Genomic DNA, 14617 nt, shown 5'->3' with positions numbered 1-14617 from the left:
AATCACCAACAGCGTCACCAGCAAAGCACCTGCACACCATCACACCTCCTCCTCCATGCTTCACGTTGGGAACATTCATGTAGAGACCATCCGTTCACCTTTTCTGCATCGCACAAAGACACAGCGTGTGGAACCAAAGTCCTCAGACCAGTGTACTGATTTCCACTGGTCTAATTTCCATTCCTTGTGTTTCTTGGCCCAAACAAATCTCTTCTCCTGATTGCTTTTCCTTAGTAGTGTCTTCTTGGCAGCTATTTGACCATAAAGGCCTGATGCACACAGTCTCCTCTGAACAGTTGATGTAGAGATGTGTTTGCTACTGGAACTCTGTGTGCCATTTATCTGGGCTCTAATCAGAGGTGCTGCTAACTTGCGATTTCTGAGGCTGGTGACTCAAATAAATTCATCCTCAGAAATTGGCTCACATCCTCATGTGAGCCAATTTCATCGTAGTGCTTGATGGTTTGTGTGACTGCACTTGGGGGCACGTTCAGAGTTTTAGCAATTTTTTGGATAGACTTACCTTCAATTCTTAAAGTAATGATGGACTGTCATTTCTCTTTATTTAGCTGATTGGTTCTTGCCATAATATGAATTCTAACGGTTGTCAAATAGGGTTGTCAGCTGTGTACCAACCTGACTTCTGCACAACAAAACTGATGGTCCAAACCCCATTAAGAAGGCATGAAATTCCACAAATGAACCCTGATAAGGTACAACTGTGAAGTGAAAACCATTTCAGGTGACTACATCATGAAGCTCACTGAGAGAAGACCAAGGGTTTGTAGCGCTGTCAACAAATAAAGGGTGGCTACTCTGAGGAATCTAAAATATAAAACATATTTAGTTTATAGTTATTTATCTTTTTTTCTTTGCTACATAATTCCATATATCTTGTTTCATGTATTTGACATCTTCAGTATGTATCTACAATTTACAAAGTAGTAAAAATTAAGTAAAACCATTAAATGAGAAGGAGGAGGAGCATTAGAGCTTCCACAGAGTTTTCTCCACCTGGGTGCACCTACATCTCTAGGCAGCTGTGTTGTTGACATGCTGCTAAAGGCCATCATACTCCACCTTTGACAGTGGTCCAGCCTGACTCTCTGAAGCTTTGGATGTTTAATCGTGGTACGATTATGAGCATCCTGAACACTGAAAGGCAGCCTTGGCAGAATCTGTCCAGAGCTCTGGATAAATATGAATATGTTGTGGTGATCTTTGGTGATATATGAATGCTACTGAAGCCGTATATCAAGGGCAACCCTACTGCCCCAATCCTTTCCTGGAGAAAGGGGTCTTGGGATGCCTTGTGATGTCATGTTGCTACGTCACTCTCCCGGCTTGATAAATTGAATGAGGTGTCAACCATGGAGCTAGTCATGCCTCCATGTATATGCTCCCTTGGGTCACTGCAGTCTTGCGCCCTGACAGGTTGTGTTGGATGTTAGCATTGGTGCTGCTCTATGGAGGTTTCATGTTTAGCCTGTTGCCCTGTGATGAAAGGTGAGTCTTGCTTGTGACATTTTCCACAGTGGGTTTCCATGTCATCCAGTTTCCATGTGAACCATCAGACGTGCTTTGTATTATTCCTAATCATCCACAAACATCTCTTTTCACTCTCTTTGTTGGCCTTGGATCAGAAATTTGGAACTCCTTCGTAGCTGAACAGAATTTGCATTACACTCTCCTGACAGTCTTGCTAATGGACATACACATCCAAGTACCTGTCACTTTTATCCTGTTCAGGCAGACTTCTGTAAGCCACAGTCAGTGGGCTCTCTTGCTTCAGGCCGATTCTTGCCTTTCTTTTGCTCGCAGTCCAGGGCAATGAATGGAATCAGCAGCTGGAGTCCTACCCAGACACACAGAGAAGCGTGTTGGTTTTTTTTATTTTTTTTTATGTAAGAGTCTTCTTTGTTTGCTGGCTACAGGTAGGAAATTTTTACTTTACCAGCTTTTGGTGCCACATCATCTTTTGGTACAGTGAAAGTGATTAAAGCCCAGCTAATGACCTGGTAATGGAAATATATACACCAATACAGGTACCTGTGATAGGCCAACATCATCATTAGGATTATTATGGGCAATAAATATATCAGTCAGGCTCCAGTAGGGCTACTATCACACTCACACGGTTTTTCATTTGTTTGATTGGGGTTTTTTTGCAAAATACTCTATTCAGCACTGAAAAAAGTATTTACTACAAGGGCTAAACCCCTCAACACTGTGCCAGCCTCATAACAGGTAACTTAATACTCACTGATTTGTTACCTTTTAACCCCATATTATATTCGATTTAATTTTAGTTATGTAGCACCAAGTCACAACAACAATCACCTAAAGGCGCTTTAAATTGTAAGGTAAAGACCCTACAGTGACACAGAGAAAACCCCAACAAAGAGTCGACCCCCTGTGAGCAAGCACTTTGTGACAGTGGGAAGGAAAAACTCTTAACAGGAAGAAACCTTGGGATTGTGAATGAGAGCACTTTTATCACATCAATGAGACAATAACACGTCCCACAATAACATTTAAATCCAATAATTCAAGACAGGGAATGAATGTGTGAGTAAGCTACCAGTAAACAGACACTCAGCCCTTAATGTTATAGACAGTAACTCCCACATCGCTCTTTCTTGCCCCCTTGTCCAAGGTGAGGGTGGTGCTGCTGGCAGACGCTCCTTTGGACCGGCTCTTTGCCCACACTGGAGGAGATGATGAGAGGGACCGACAGCTCCTGGATGACCTAGGCCTCAGTGAGGTAAGGTCACATCTCTGTTATTTATCCCGTTGAATCGGATATCACTATTATTTTCTTTTTTTCGTTTAATAACAAACTTGCTTGTTGCTGCTATTGAAGTTGTGTCCTCAATTTCTCCGTTTTAGGGAAGAATTCACTAAGATCTAGATCCTTTTTACAGAAATGCAGTATTCACTTTCACGTATTTACACACAGATGTACAGGCTGGAGATTAAATCGATGACTCTATGCTCATTAGCCCGATGATTTAATCTTTCTCCCCTGCTGCATAAACATTTCTCTTTTGAGTATACAAGTTGCCAACTCTGGTGTCGATTCGTCTATTCAGGAGGCAGCAGAGCGACTTACCCTCTTCACAGCCGAGGAAGAGATCTTTGCCTTCCAGAGGACAATCTCTAGACTGATGGAGATGCAGACGGAGGCATACTGGCTGGAGGGAGACCGCAATCGCAGAAAGACCCACAGTGAAACTTAGCGCCTGTTCCTAACTGTCATGATAATTATCTACCTCGGCACAGCACAGAGCCTCTAAGCACTAACACTGCATAGGAGATGTATTCAGTTAAGCAGAAGTAGAAAAGACCAAGTCTGTTTTGGGAAACCAAAATCATCTTTTTCTTCTTCAGAGAAATCAATATTTAACAAGGCAAAACAAAGCATAGTACCTGTGTGTGTGTTGTACTTTTTTTCTGCCTGGGCCTTTTTTGTGACATGCACTATCTCCCCATTGAAAACGATTTGTTTTAAATAATATGAAAACCTCTCTAACATGAGTAAACCACAGGCAAACAGGCGCTCACTTTAGAGAGGAGGGAAGTGTGTTTCACTGCAGTTGGTTACTGCCCTCTAGTGGGTGGATGTGAAAAGGGCAAGGTGTTTTCAAGCTGTCCATTTGAGCACTGATGTTGATTTAGGATATGCTTGCTATTATTCAATATACTTAATGTATTTTATTTTAAGGAACTTCTGCCATTTTTGTAAGCTTTCTATGAAATCGGAGAGAAAATAAAGTTGACTTTGTCTCGCAATAATATTTGTTTTATTTGTGCACTTTTTGAATAGATCTTTAAATTTCTCTGTAAGGTTTTTATGACATTTGAGCCAAATTGATGATTTGAAGCAACTTAGAGCCCATATTTCAACATGACAACAGGATTAAGAGGACTATATAGTATATAGAGAGTGTGTATATATAGACACCATCCACTTCATCAGTTAAACTTTGGAATTGCAAGTCCTTTCAGAGTTTCCTTAATTCTTTGTGGCATAGATTCAACAAGATACTGGAAGCATTCCTCTGAGATTTTGGTCCATATTGATATGATAGCATCACACAGTTACTGCAGATTTATCAGCTACACATCCATGATGCAAATCTCCCATTCCACCACATCACAAAGGTGTTCTGTTGGTTCTGGTGACTGTGGACATTTGAGTACAGTGGCCTCATTGTCATGTTCAAAAAACCAGTTCGAGATGATTTGAGCTTTGTGACATGATGTGTTATCCTGCTGGAAGCAACCATCAGTACACTGTGGCCCTGAAAGGATGGACACAGTCAGCAGCAATACTCACTTAGGCTGTGGTGGTTAAAAGATACTCTGTTGGTACTGAAAGGCCCAAAGTATGCCAAGAAAAAATCCCCCACACCATTACATCATCACCAGGCTGCTGAACTATTGATACGAGGTTAGGATGGATATATATGCTTTTATGTTGTTTATATCTGTGAAGGTTCTCAGTCATCCAGGTCATCGTAGTCAAAGGAGCTTGCAAAGAAAAGCGTCTGGACTTCTTTAAGTTGCTTGAAGTCGTTTCACCTCTCATCTGAGAAGCTTCTTCAGTTCTAAGGTCAAATGGTGGGGAGTCCCAGATTTAAACCTAGTGGGAGTATCCCCCCAAAGAGGGACAAAAGGACCCCCTGATGATCCTCTAATCGCCTGAGCCAAGGTGTGAAAAAGGGTGTGGGTCCCAATCAGCCAGGGTTTCGGGTGAGCTCATTATGAAACCTGGCCCCACCTTATCATGCGAATTCCTGAGGTCAGATGGCCCAGGATGTGAGTGGGCGTTAAGGTGTCTGGGGCGGGAACTCAAAACTGGATTATAGATGGCAGACAGTTGGTGTCGTAAACCACCGCCTCTGTTCAAAGATGGTCGCTCACAGTGGACATAGATGGCTTCTTTCACTCCTCTTTCAAACCATCTGTCCTCTCTGTCCAAAATTTGAACATTGGCATCCTCGAAAGAGTGTCCTTTATCCTTAAGATGCAGATGGACTGCTGAGTCTTGCCCTGTGGAGGTGGCTCTTCTATGTTGTGCCATACGCTTGTGAAGTGGCTGTTTGGCTCCCCACCATTTGACCTTAGAACTGAAGAAGCTTCTCGGATGAGAGGTGAAACGTCTTCAAGCAACTTAAAGAAGTCCAGACGCTTTTCTTTGCAAGCTCGTTTGACTATGTTGTTTATACTTAATTCCTACCACCCAAATGTTGGATATCAAGACCCATTAGACCAGACGACAGTTTTCCAGTGTCATGTTGTCCAACACCTAGTGAACTCGGGTGAATTGAAGCCCCATTTTCCTTTTTTTTTTTGGCTGACTGGAGAGGCACCCAGTGTGGAATTCTGCTGCTGTAACCCATCTGCTTCAAGGTTTGACGTGCTGTACAGTCAGAGATGCTCCTCTGCATACTTTAGTTGTAACAAGCAGTCATTTAAGCAGTCTGGCCCTTCGCTTCTGACCTGTAGCATCAACAGCGCATTTACGCTGGAAAAACTGCCACTCGCTGAATTTTTTTTTTTTTATTGGTGGAAACCTAGAGATGGTTGCGTGGAAAAATCTCAGTTGTTCAGTTATTTCTGAAATACTCCGACTGGCTCATCATCTGGCACCAACAACCATGGCACTTTCAAACTAACTTAAATCACCTTTTTTCCTGATTCTGATCCACAATTCGAGCACCAGATCATCTTGACAATGCCTAATTGTTTTGGGTTGATGCCATGTGATTGGCTGATTATATATTTGCAGTAACAAGGAGCTGAGCAGGTGTACCTAACAACTTGATCAGTAAGTTTGCGCATATCTAATTTGTGGTTATTAAAATATAAATATGTTTCTTGTATATCATCTATATTTTCGTGTAAATTCAAAGTCAGTTTGAACTTTAACTGTGTTATCCATATTCGTTTGCACTTCCCTCATTTGAGCCTGTAGGAGGCGGCAGAGGGCTTAACATTTAAGGATAAGGTCATCACAGTGCACCGCTCCATCACAGACAAACCCACTCTGACTACAGACTACATTATCTAAACCAAGACCGTTATGTAACATAGTTTGTTTATACGAAGTGTCCATCCAGCCAGTATCATGGAACAAGTAGCTTACAAAAACACTGAGGTAAATGTATAATCTCATTAGATTTAAGCGCACACACCTACACACACATACACACGATGTGGGTGCGTGTACACACATCATGTGTGCAATCATTAAAATGTGCTTGAGTGGGTAGTAAAGGATGCAAGTCCACCCACCATACAACTTTCAATTAAAGTTTGGGATTTGTTTTTTTTAAAACGATCTCCACCCACGGGGAGGCCCCTAATCCAATCAGACCATTATGCCATTTGGGGTAAACATCTGACATAAACAGAGAAGGCCGCCCTTGCTTTGTGATTGTCTTAATTGGATGATTTACGCTGGCTTAGAGGGATGTTTGTCGTCTCAGCCTGCCTGGATTCTAGATACCCCATGCTGACATAGGGAAGACTAAAACAGTTCACCTTTTGACTCCTATCCACCGTCATATCATCCATTTGCTTATCAGGCTGCTGCCTAAAACTGTCCTGATAATGTTGTGATTTCACCTGGACGAAAGAAGAGGAGTTAAAATTCAGATGCTTTTTAATTTGTGTGTGTTGACAATCCTGGATTTACAAGCTTCAGAAGGGGCATGTAGGGTGAAGCTGACTTATCTTGGAGCACAACAAACTGACCTAGAAAGGAAGTAGAGTGCATACCTTCCACTTATAAAATATTACATAGAATAAAAGAAAATATAGGCACATTATTTTAAATGTGCATGTCAATATTGCTGACCAGATGACAGAGCAAACACAAGTCAGTATATGTATGTATGTATATATATATATATGTGTGTGTGTATATATATGTATGTATGTATATGTATATGTGTATAATTAAAAGACCAAAATCTGCACCCTTGTTTTCACTTTCCAAAGCCGTCCAGCTGGCCCAATTCTGGCCCCTGGGCCTTATGTTTGACACCACTGATCTAAAGGTTGAGGCTTTTTTGGCTAAATAGATGCTATAAATGTGCTCAAGAAATAACTGCTACAGCTATGGAAGAAATAAAAGACTACAAAGCAAAATAAGTTATACAAATAAAGCCAATTTTAAGGTTTATAAGAGCAGATTCAGTGTAAAAATGTCTCAAAGTTCTTGAAATAATTTTAAAAATAACAATCGGTGCATCAGATTTATAGTAGTTAGAGCGGGGGAAACCATCAAACGTAGTGTAGTTAATGATTTACTGCTGCAAAAATATTAAACCCAAACAAAATCATTCTTAAAATTCTCCCCGAGTAACCAAACACTAACTCCCTTCGGATATCTTGAAGATTCAGCCTGATATAAAGCAGCTGAAAGATAAAAGTGTGATCATGTTGGTGAAAGTACACAGGGCTTTTGTGTGTGTGTGTGTGTGTGTGTAAACTCAGACATCCTGACCTCCCGCTGAACATCCACTGAGCATTTAACTCTGTAGTTCTCGGCAGGCGCCAAACTGCTGCATCAGGTATTCTCTTTGACATGAAGAGAACAAAAACCATCCCACAATGCGTGTGTGTGTGTGTGTAATTCTGTACAGTACACACTCTAGCCTGCTGCTGTGGATGAGCGTGTGAGCTGTAGGCTACCAGGCCACCTGGGAAAATGTGTGTCATTGAGCACAGTAAAACAATAGTGTTAATAATAACAACCAACTGATACTTAATGCTTGTGCACTGTGATGAGATTTACTCAAAGGCCAGCAAATGGATAATACATTGTTTATTTGCATGATCTGACTGGTAGTGGAAGCAATATCCTCACCCTTAAATGTGACAATGACGCCATAGAAATTAAACGCGATAAATCAACAAAAGAAAGCAGCACATAAATTGTAACGTGTTATTGGATCAAATGCTTGAAAAGATAAAGTAATGAATCCATACTGTAATGCTTCAGTGATATTTTTGCTTCAGTCTTTCATGAACGCGCATTCCTGCACAGAAAGGCGAACACGCGCGCTCGGTGAAACAAAGACGTGGACGAGGCTCTTTTGAAGCAGTCAAGGTGGAGGAGAAGCAGCGGGGAGGAGGGGATGGAGGCCCAGAGCATCACTTACTGGACCGAGAACCATCTAGGATTACTCTCCTCATCTCTAGAAGGGATGACGTAATTCTGGACTACAAAAGTGGGAGTGGTCTGGGCGTGATTGACTGATTAAAGGCACAATCGGCCACTGAACTTTGAGTACTGAATAGGAAGTTAACTTTAAAGATGGATGTAAATCAGTATGTTTTTAAATATCACTTTAATATAAATGTTTTAGATATGTTTTGGCGAAAAAACGAATAATTTTAATATTGCATCATATATAAAACTTGATAAATGTAACAATTTATAAGGTTTTATGAAGCAACTGACATTAAACTTGTTGCGTTTTAAAAAATATATATATATACCTGCACCTGTTGTGGCACAAATTCCATTTCCTGAAACAATATGTTAGCTTTCCAATAACAGTGAAATCCTTTCTGAAGTAAACATGTTAAGGGCTTCAGTGTTTCTCCCTCTTCCTTCTCCTCCTGTGTCCTTTAATTTCTTTGCACTTCACTGACATGTCAGGACGTGTCCCAGCCGTGCAGCAATCTTTAGTTCCAGCCTCCTCTGCGCGCAGAGATACAGCTGTCCGATGTAACTGTAGTGTCACTTTAAAAGGCGATCCCATGCGCAGGATCCAGAGGGCTGGTCTTTAATCGACTTGCGTGCGCGCGTGTGTGTAAAGAGTGTGTGTGAGCCTATGCATGCGCGTGTGTGAGCCTATGCATGCGCGTGTGTATGTATCTCAGTGTGTGGAGGGCAGATCGAGATACAGTAGTAACCCGGAGTGAGGTGGCAGTCTTATTCCACATCGACACCGACTTGCCCTGCATGCGTCCTGTCTGCATTTACATCGCTGTGCGCACTTGAGGAGTGAAAGAGAAAAGAGTCAAGATGGCAACTGGAAGTGGCTGTGGACAATCCGGGATTTAGTCTTTTCTGTATTTGAGGGTTTTTTGTGCTATCAAGTGACCGGCCGTGCAAGGTATTTAATTTAAAGTGTTCGTAACAGATTTATGCCCCAGAGAAAGGAAGCTTTAGCACTTTCTCCTCCGCCGGTGCTCTCCAGATTCTTGCAGCAGGAGGGGATTATACGTAGAGCTTCTGTTAGTGAAGTAGTATTAGTGAAGTAGTATTTTATTATAAATGTAGTGAAGATCACGGGGTGCCATGTTTAAATAGTACTAGTGTGGCTTCACTGACACATTTAGCACTGTGTTTTGTAGACTCGGCTTTTTTTTTGTTGTTGTTGTCGTTTATGCTTTTTTGCTTTTCTATAACCAAGTGCTTTGGGTTTGATTCTTGTTTTTCTTCCTGTCCTTCCCAGGCGTGAATAACTGAAGTTTTTCTCGGGACTTACCTGCTATAGAATTAGCAACAAAGGACGGGAGCGCGCATTCATGGGATGCGACTTTGACAGCTCTCCATTTCTTGTCCTTTAACTTTATTATCTGGCAGCGGGGGCGAGATTGTGATTGGAGCCGGAGAGAATGGCTGAGGCTCCGCTCCCCGACACACTCAAGGACCTGGAAGTGGCTATAGACCCGGACTTTGAGCCCCAAAAGCGGCCAAGGTCTTGCACCTGGCCTCTGCCGCGACCGGACTCGAGCGCGGTGAAGCCGGAGAGCAATGACACAGATATTATACCCGAGGAAGAGGATGACGAAGAGGACAGTGCCACCGCGGCTGCCATCAGTGTCAATGGCTCTGGCGCGGCGGCAGAAGATCAGAGTAGCAACAGTCCCATTGCCGATGGAGCGCTCTCCTCACCCGGCCAGGAGAGCAGTGGCTCCCCGCTCTCCACACACTCCCCGACGGCCACCCCTGGCGCTCTGAACCCCAGCAGCTTGTCTGCCGTGCAGACCCCAAGGAAAACATCATCTCGCCGTAACGCCTGGGGGAATCTCTCCTACGCCGACCTGATAACCAAAGCCATTGAGAGCTCGCCAGAAAAGAGACTGACACTGTCCCAGATTTATGAGTGGATGGTGAGATCCATCCCTTACTTCAAAGACAAAGGCGACAGCAACAGCTCCGCAGGATGGAAGGTAAGAGTCTTCCCACCATCCAGCCCACCAGCCCCCCCCCCCCCCCCTTCCTCCATCAAAACAAAAACAAAAAGCATGTGGCTTGCAAACCCACTGACGTACACTCACAAACAGACACTCACATGCACTCAATTATGCCAAGACTGTAGATTCCCCCCCCCCCCCCCCCTTTCAGCTTCTATTTATTTGGGAAGTCTGGCACTCATTACACCTCTCATTATCATGCTAATGGAAAAAATTACAGAGCAGTAAGAAAACACAGGTTTTTTTTAAGGCCATTTAAGATCACGAATCTCTTTAATCAGCATGAGGATTGGTAAATCCTTTACATAATTATCTTCTAAATGTAACAAAATGTGACAGGAGGAGCTTATTCCAAAAAAACATTATAAGACTTGGAAAAATTCCAAGTTCCTGATCCGTGATATTTCTTTGATGGCTGGAAATGGAGCAAACGAACACTTGAACCAGTTTGTCTGGAAACACAGTGGCATATTTTGAGTAAAGCGGTGCTACATAAGACTTTCAAAGAATGATGCAGTTATATAAGACGGTTACTGAACAGCAGCTAATCCGGTTGGCCAAGGAGCTGAATGTAAACATAACAATTTAACACTAGTGCTCAGTGGAAACATTTGAATCCCGAGGCCTTCCTTTTATGACTAACCTCTGCAATGAAACCTCACTGTGGTTGGTTCAGTGAAACCATTCAGTCTTTCTGTGGTTGCGATACTAGAATGACACTTTGATAGTCACTTGGATAAAATATATATATATATGAGACACATTTCCATTATGTTATTGTAACCACAGAGGCATTGCCCTGTTTGCTATTTGTTATGTAAACCTTGGCAGGGATCTGCCCGTCTCCTGGGTCAGGTAGGCAACTGCCAAGGTTGCTGATCCTACCATGGGGGAATTACATAAGATCTGCCCTGAGTTTGGGCGAGCTGTTATGCATCGATCTGGTGACTGAAAAGGCATATGGGGACTGTGAAAAAAGAGAGGGCGTTGGAGGGAAGTACAAAAGGTCAAAGGGCAGAGATTAACACCCACCATAAGCTGAAGGATCGGTCCTTTGGGGGCCCATATTTTGTCAGGCCTTCTCAAGTTTTCTTATGTGATATGGTTCGGGGTGTAGCCTCATCAAGGCCGAGTTCACCGTCACCATGCAGGGCTGTTACTCCTGGAATTTCGGGCATGAGGGCCAAGCTGTCAGAGGTTTAGTGTTACACATGTCCTGTCAGTAAATCTTGGCCGGGGCTCACAGCCTATGCCTTCTTCTTTCTTCTTTTTGTTGAATAAGACAGGCAGACTCTAGCTGCTTTTAGCTGTAACAGAGTTTTGACGTCTTTTTCTATCACAGATCTGTGATACAGAGTAGTGCAGTTTATTTTAACCAGGCATATTTCATTCAAGTGGCCAGTGTGTCTCTCGGCGTCATGCTACCCATCACATCCTTTGAGATTCTAGGAAATGAGCAGTGAGCAACGTTTATTGAGGCCATTAGGAAGAGTGCCTTGAGGTTTCCAAAAAACATCTTTTGTGAATCAGATTGGATTTGTTTTTAGCCTGAGCAAAGGTAAACACAGAAATTAGAAGTCTGGATCAGGAATCTTCAGGATACTTGCCAACTGACTAACCAGAAACATATTCTTGTGCGTGCTGGTTTGTTTACATGTGTGATGCTGAGGAAAACTTTCCATTTAATGTGTTTTGGTGCTGGAGCGGTGGTAGTAAATTAGATGAAGTGGTTTGTGCTTGCAGGTTTCCAGACTTCAAGAACAGAGAGTTTTGTAATCGGAAGGTTGCCGGTTCGAGCCCCGGCTTGGACAGTCTCGGTCGTTGTGTCCTTGGGCGAGACACTTCACCCGTTGCCTACTGGTGGTGGTCAGAGGGCCCGGTGGCGCCAGTGTTCGGCAGCCTCGCCTCTGTCAGTGCGCCCCAGGGTGGCTGTGGCTACAATGTAGCTGCCATCACCAGTGTGTGAGAATGGGTGGATGACTGAATGTGTAAAGCGCTTTGGGGTCCTTAGGGACTAGGAAAGTGCTACACAAATACAGGCTATTCATTCCAGCTGATCTTGGGCTTTACTTCCAGTGGCGTTTAGGGATGTAAAATACCATCTGCAGGGTGGTGATGTTTATCAAAGCCACAAGTTCATTAGGTGTACATCCACAGCTGGGATCATTTTCCTTCATAGAGGAATCTAGTTATTCAAAGTGTTATACAAAACGTCTCAAACTGGAGAAAAAAAAGTTAAACATGTTGCAGGGATTCACCAAATCTTTATTGAAATCTGTGTTGAAATAATCTGTGATTCAATAACACTGGATTTTTAAAGGATGACACTTCTACAGCTCTGAAATAATGAGCAGGCTTCTCAGCATTAAGGCCTGAGCATGTCCCAAGCTGTACTAAGGCTTTAGTGAAAAGCCCATGAAACTAAAGACAGCCTGCAGAGCCCAGTTTTCAGAGGACTGCCTCTGCATGGGGACCTCAGAGTCCCTTTCCTTTGCTCTTAGGTTTCACCTCCACACAGAGGTTTGAACACCTACAGTTTCATGCACCCAGGGCACCTTTGTTGAGGAGATTTGCTGAGCAAATCCTAGTAATCCTCCTGAGGTCTCTCTCCAGGTTCCCACCTACAACATTGTGCTCCATGTCTTTCTCAGTTAACCATCAGCCTCAGTAAAAGCAGATAGCCAACAATAACGCTTTTATTACCTTAGATTGTCTTTAATCGGGTACGGAAACTGGATGTTCTTTTCCTGAAACATGTACCATTTGTCATTAACTTGTTCTTAGACACTGAAAACAAGTGTTCATATCCTAAGTTAAAAGAAAAACTTTATCTTTTCTTTATTCTTATCAAAAATTCTATACTAGTCTTTTTGCCCTCAGAAGCAGAATCCAATGAGCATTTTTCCTGAGTGTGCTAGACCAAATACACCTAACTTTTTGGACTGAACCAGTATATTTTGCAGTTTCTCAGCAAGGTTTCTGTCATGGTGGTGGTGGGGGTGGTTTGGTTCAGAGTTGCTCAAATGTGTGTTAAAAAGCTTTGGTATGGCGGGGGAGTGAATCTCAAAATAGCACACATGCATGCACATGCATAACACTGGGTTTGTGTGTGTGTGCGTGTTGTTTGCATAAACGAAAGATTAGGTGCACCTGTGTGTATTTCTGTGCAAGTACACGCAAGTATTCTGAGCTGCAGTGAACTTTGTGCTCCAGTGTTACTTAACCTCGTTGTAATAGGCTCCCTGTTCCCAATGGCTGCCCGTCACAGGCCAAGCCCTAGTTATGTCACATTGGTAATTAAGGTTAAGAGGTTGTAACAGCTACACTGCACATAAAGTACGGTTATCACCATCTGATATAAAGCTGATTGCTTAAGCTCTTGTCTGTGTGTGTTTTTTTTAAATAGGGTTAGACCAGACATTTCCACACAGACATGCTGAGACATATCTAGTGCATTTGTCTGGTCATGTTCGGGCTTATCGAAACAGTTCAGGAGTTGTAAATTAATACAGGGATCTGAAATTAATTTTATTGATTAAATTATGTTAGTCTTTAAGATCCTTATGGTTGCAACACACTTTAAACAAATATTAAAGTCCTTGGATAATTGATGGATACTTGGAGAGACTTCACGTTCAGCTGAAACCGCAGAACACTGAGTCACAACCACATGAGTTAAAGGCACCTTATCTGATTCTCACTCTACAAAGAGAAAAGAAAACAGGTTCATCTACAGAACAACTGCAACAGTCACACACGCAGGGATAGAAACAGGCTCCGGACCTAACCGTTACATATTAGACCATCTGATTTTGTGCGGAAAAGAGAGTTACAAAAACCTGTGTTTGATTATCCAGGCACTCCGAAACAGTTGATTCTTTGGAGCCGAAATTATTTATTGTTTCTATTACAGCGGGACAAGGTGGAGAAAAAGGGAAGTAGGGGGAAAATACAGCTTTCTTCACTTTTCATTCCTTGCTCATTATTCCAGTGTTGGATGAGATTTATTTGGGTGATAGGAGCCCAGCTTGAGTGCAGATCGAATTCTAGAAACAGCAAATCAAATAAAACACCAGAAAATAGTGAAAATAGTTCTTGATATGAGCTGAAACCCTGCATGCCATAGTAAAATTGTTATTTTTATTTCACCTTTTATATGACTACTCACCTGATCTGTTCTGAAAAGACGTGATTGACCAGTCTCTCGTAATAGGGCTGGATTTTCTAAAGCCTAAAACCAGAGTCCAAGGGAGGCAAACGAGTCTAGTTCCCTCCCAGACCACTTAAATTACAGCTGTATTATTAAGGATTTCTTTTGTCCAGCCAGAGGAAAAACATGTGGCCTACCTCAGCTTTAAGCACTCTTTGAGGTTGATGACGGGATATTAAAGAA

General features: G+C 42.6%; 2 protein-coding genes across 5 annotated transcripts in view; both read left to right on the top strand.

Moving 5' to 3' along the window:
• Nucleotides 1-3795, top strand: part of afg1lb (AFG1 like ATPase b) — a 30438-nt gene extending 26643 nt beyond the window's left edge. For all 4 annotated transcript variants that reach the window (XM_026194147.2, XM_080289593.1, XM_026194148.2 and 1 more), the window contains 2 exons: nt 2657-2764; nt 3093-3795. In XM_026194147.2, the coding sequence (XP_026049932.1) occupies nt 2657-2764; nt 3093-3239 (255 nt within the window). In that variant the 3' untranslated portion in view covers nt 3240-3795. The remainder of the gene's footprint in view (nt 1-2656; nt 2765-3092) is intronic.
• Nucleotides 3796-8792: 4997 nt separating this feature from the next.
• The window catches only part of foxo3b (forkhead box O3b), a 43806-nt gene continuing 37981 nt past the window's right edge, over nt 8793-14617 (top strand). Inside the window, exons 1-2 of the mRNA XM_026194144.2 lie at nt 8793-9137; nt 9480-10200. Of these exons, the coding sequence (XP_026049929.2) occupies nt 9643-10200 (558 nt within the window). The 5' untranslated portion in view covers nt 8793-9137; nt 9480-9642. The remainder of the gene's footprint in view (nt 9138-9479; nt 10201-14617) is intronic.

This window comes from Astatotilapia calliptera, chromosome 15, assembly GCF_964374335.1.
Source record: "Astatotilapia calliptera chromosome 15, fAstCal68.1, whole genome shotgun sequence".
Taxonomy (NCBI): domain Eukaryota; kingdom Metazoa; phylum Chordata; class Actinopteri; order Cichliformes; family Cichlidae; genus Astatotilapia; species Astatotilapia calliptera.
Note: the sequence above shows the minus strand (reverse complement) of the source record. Positions and strands in the feature narration are given on the sequence as shown.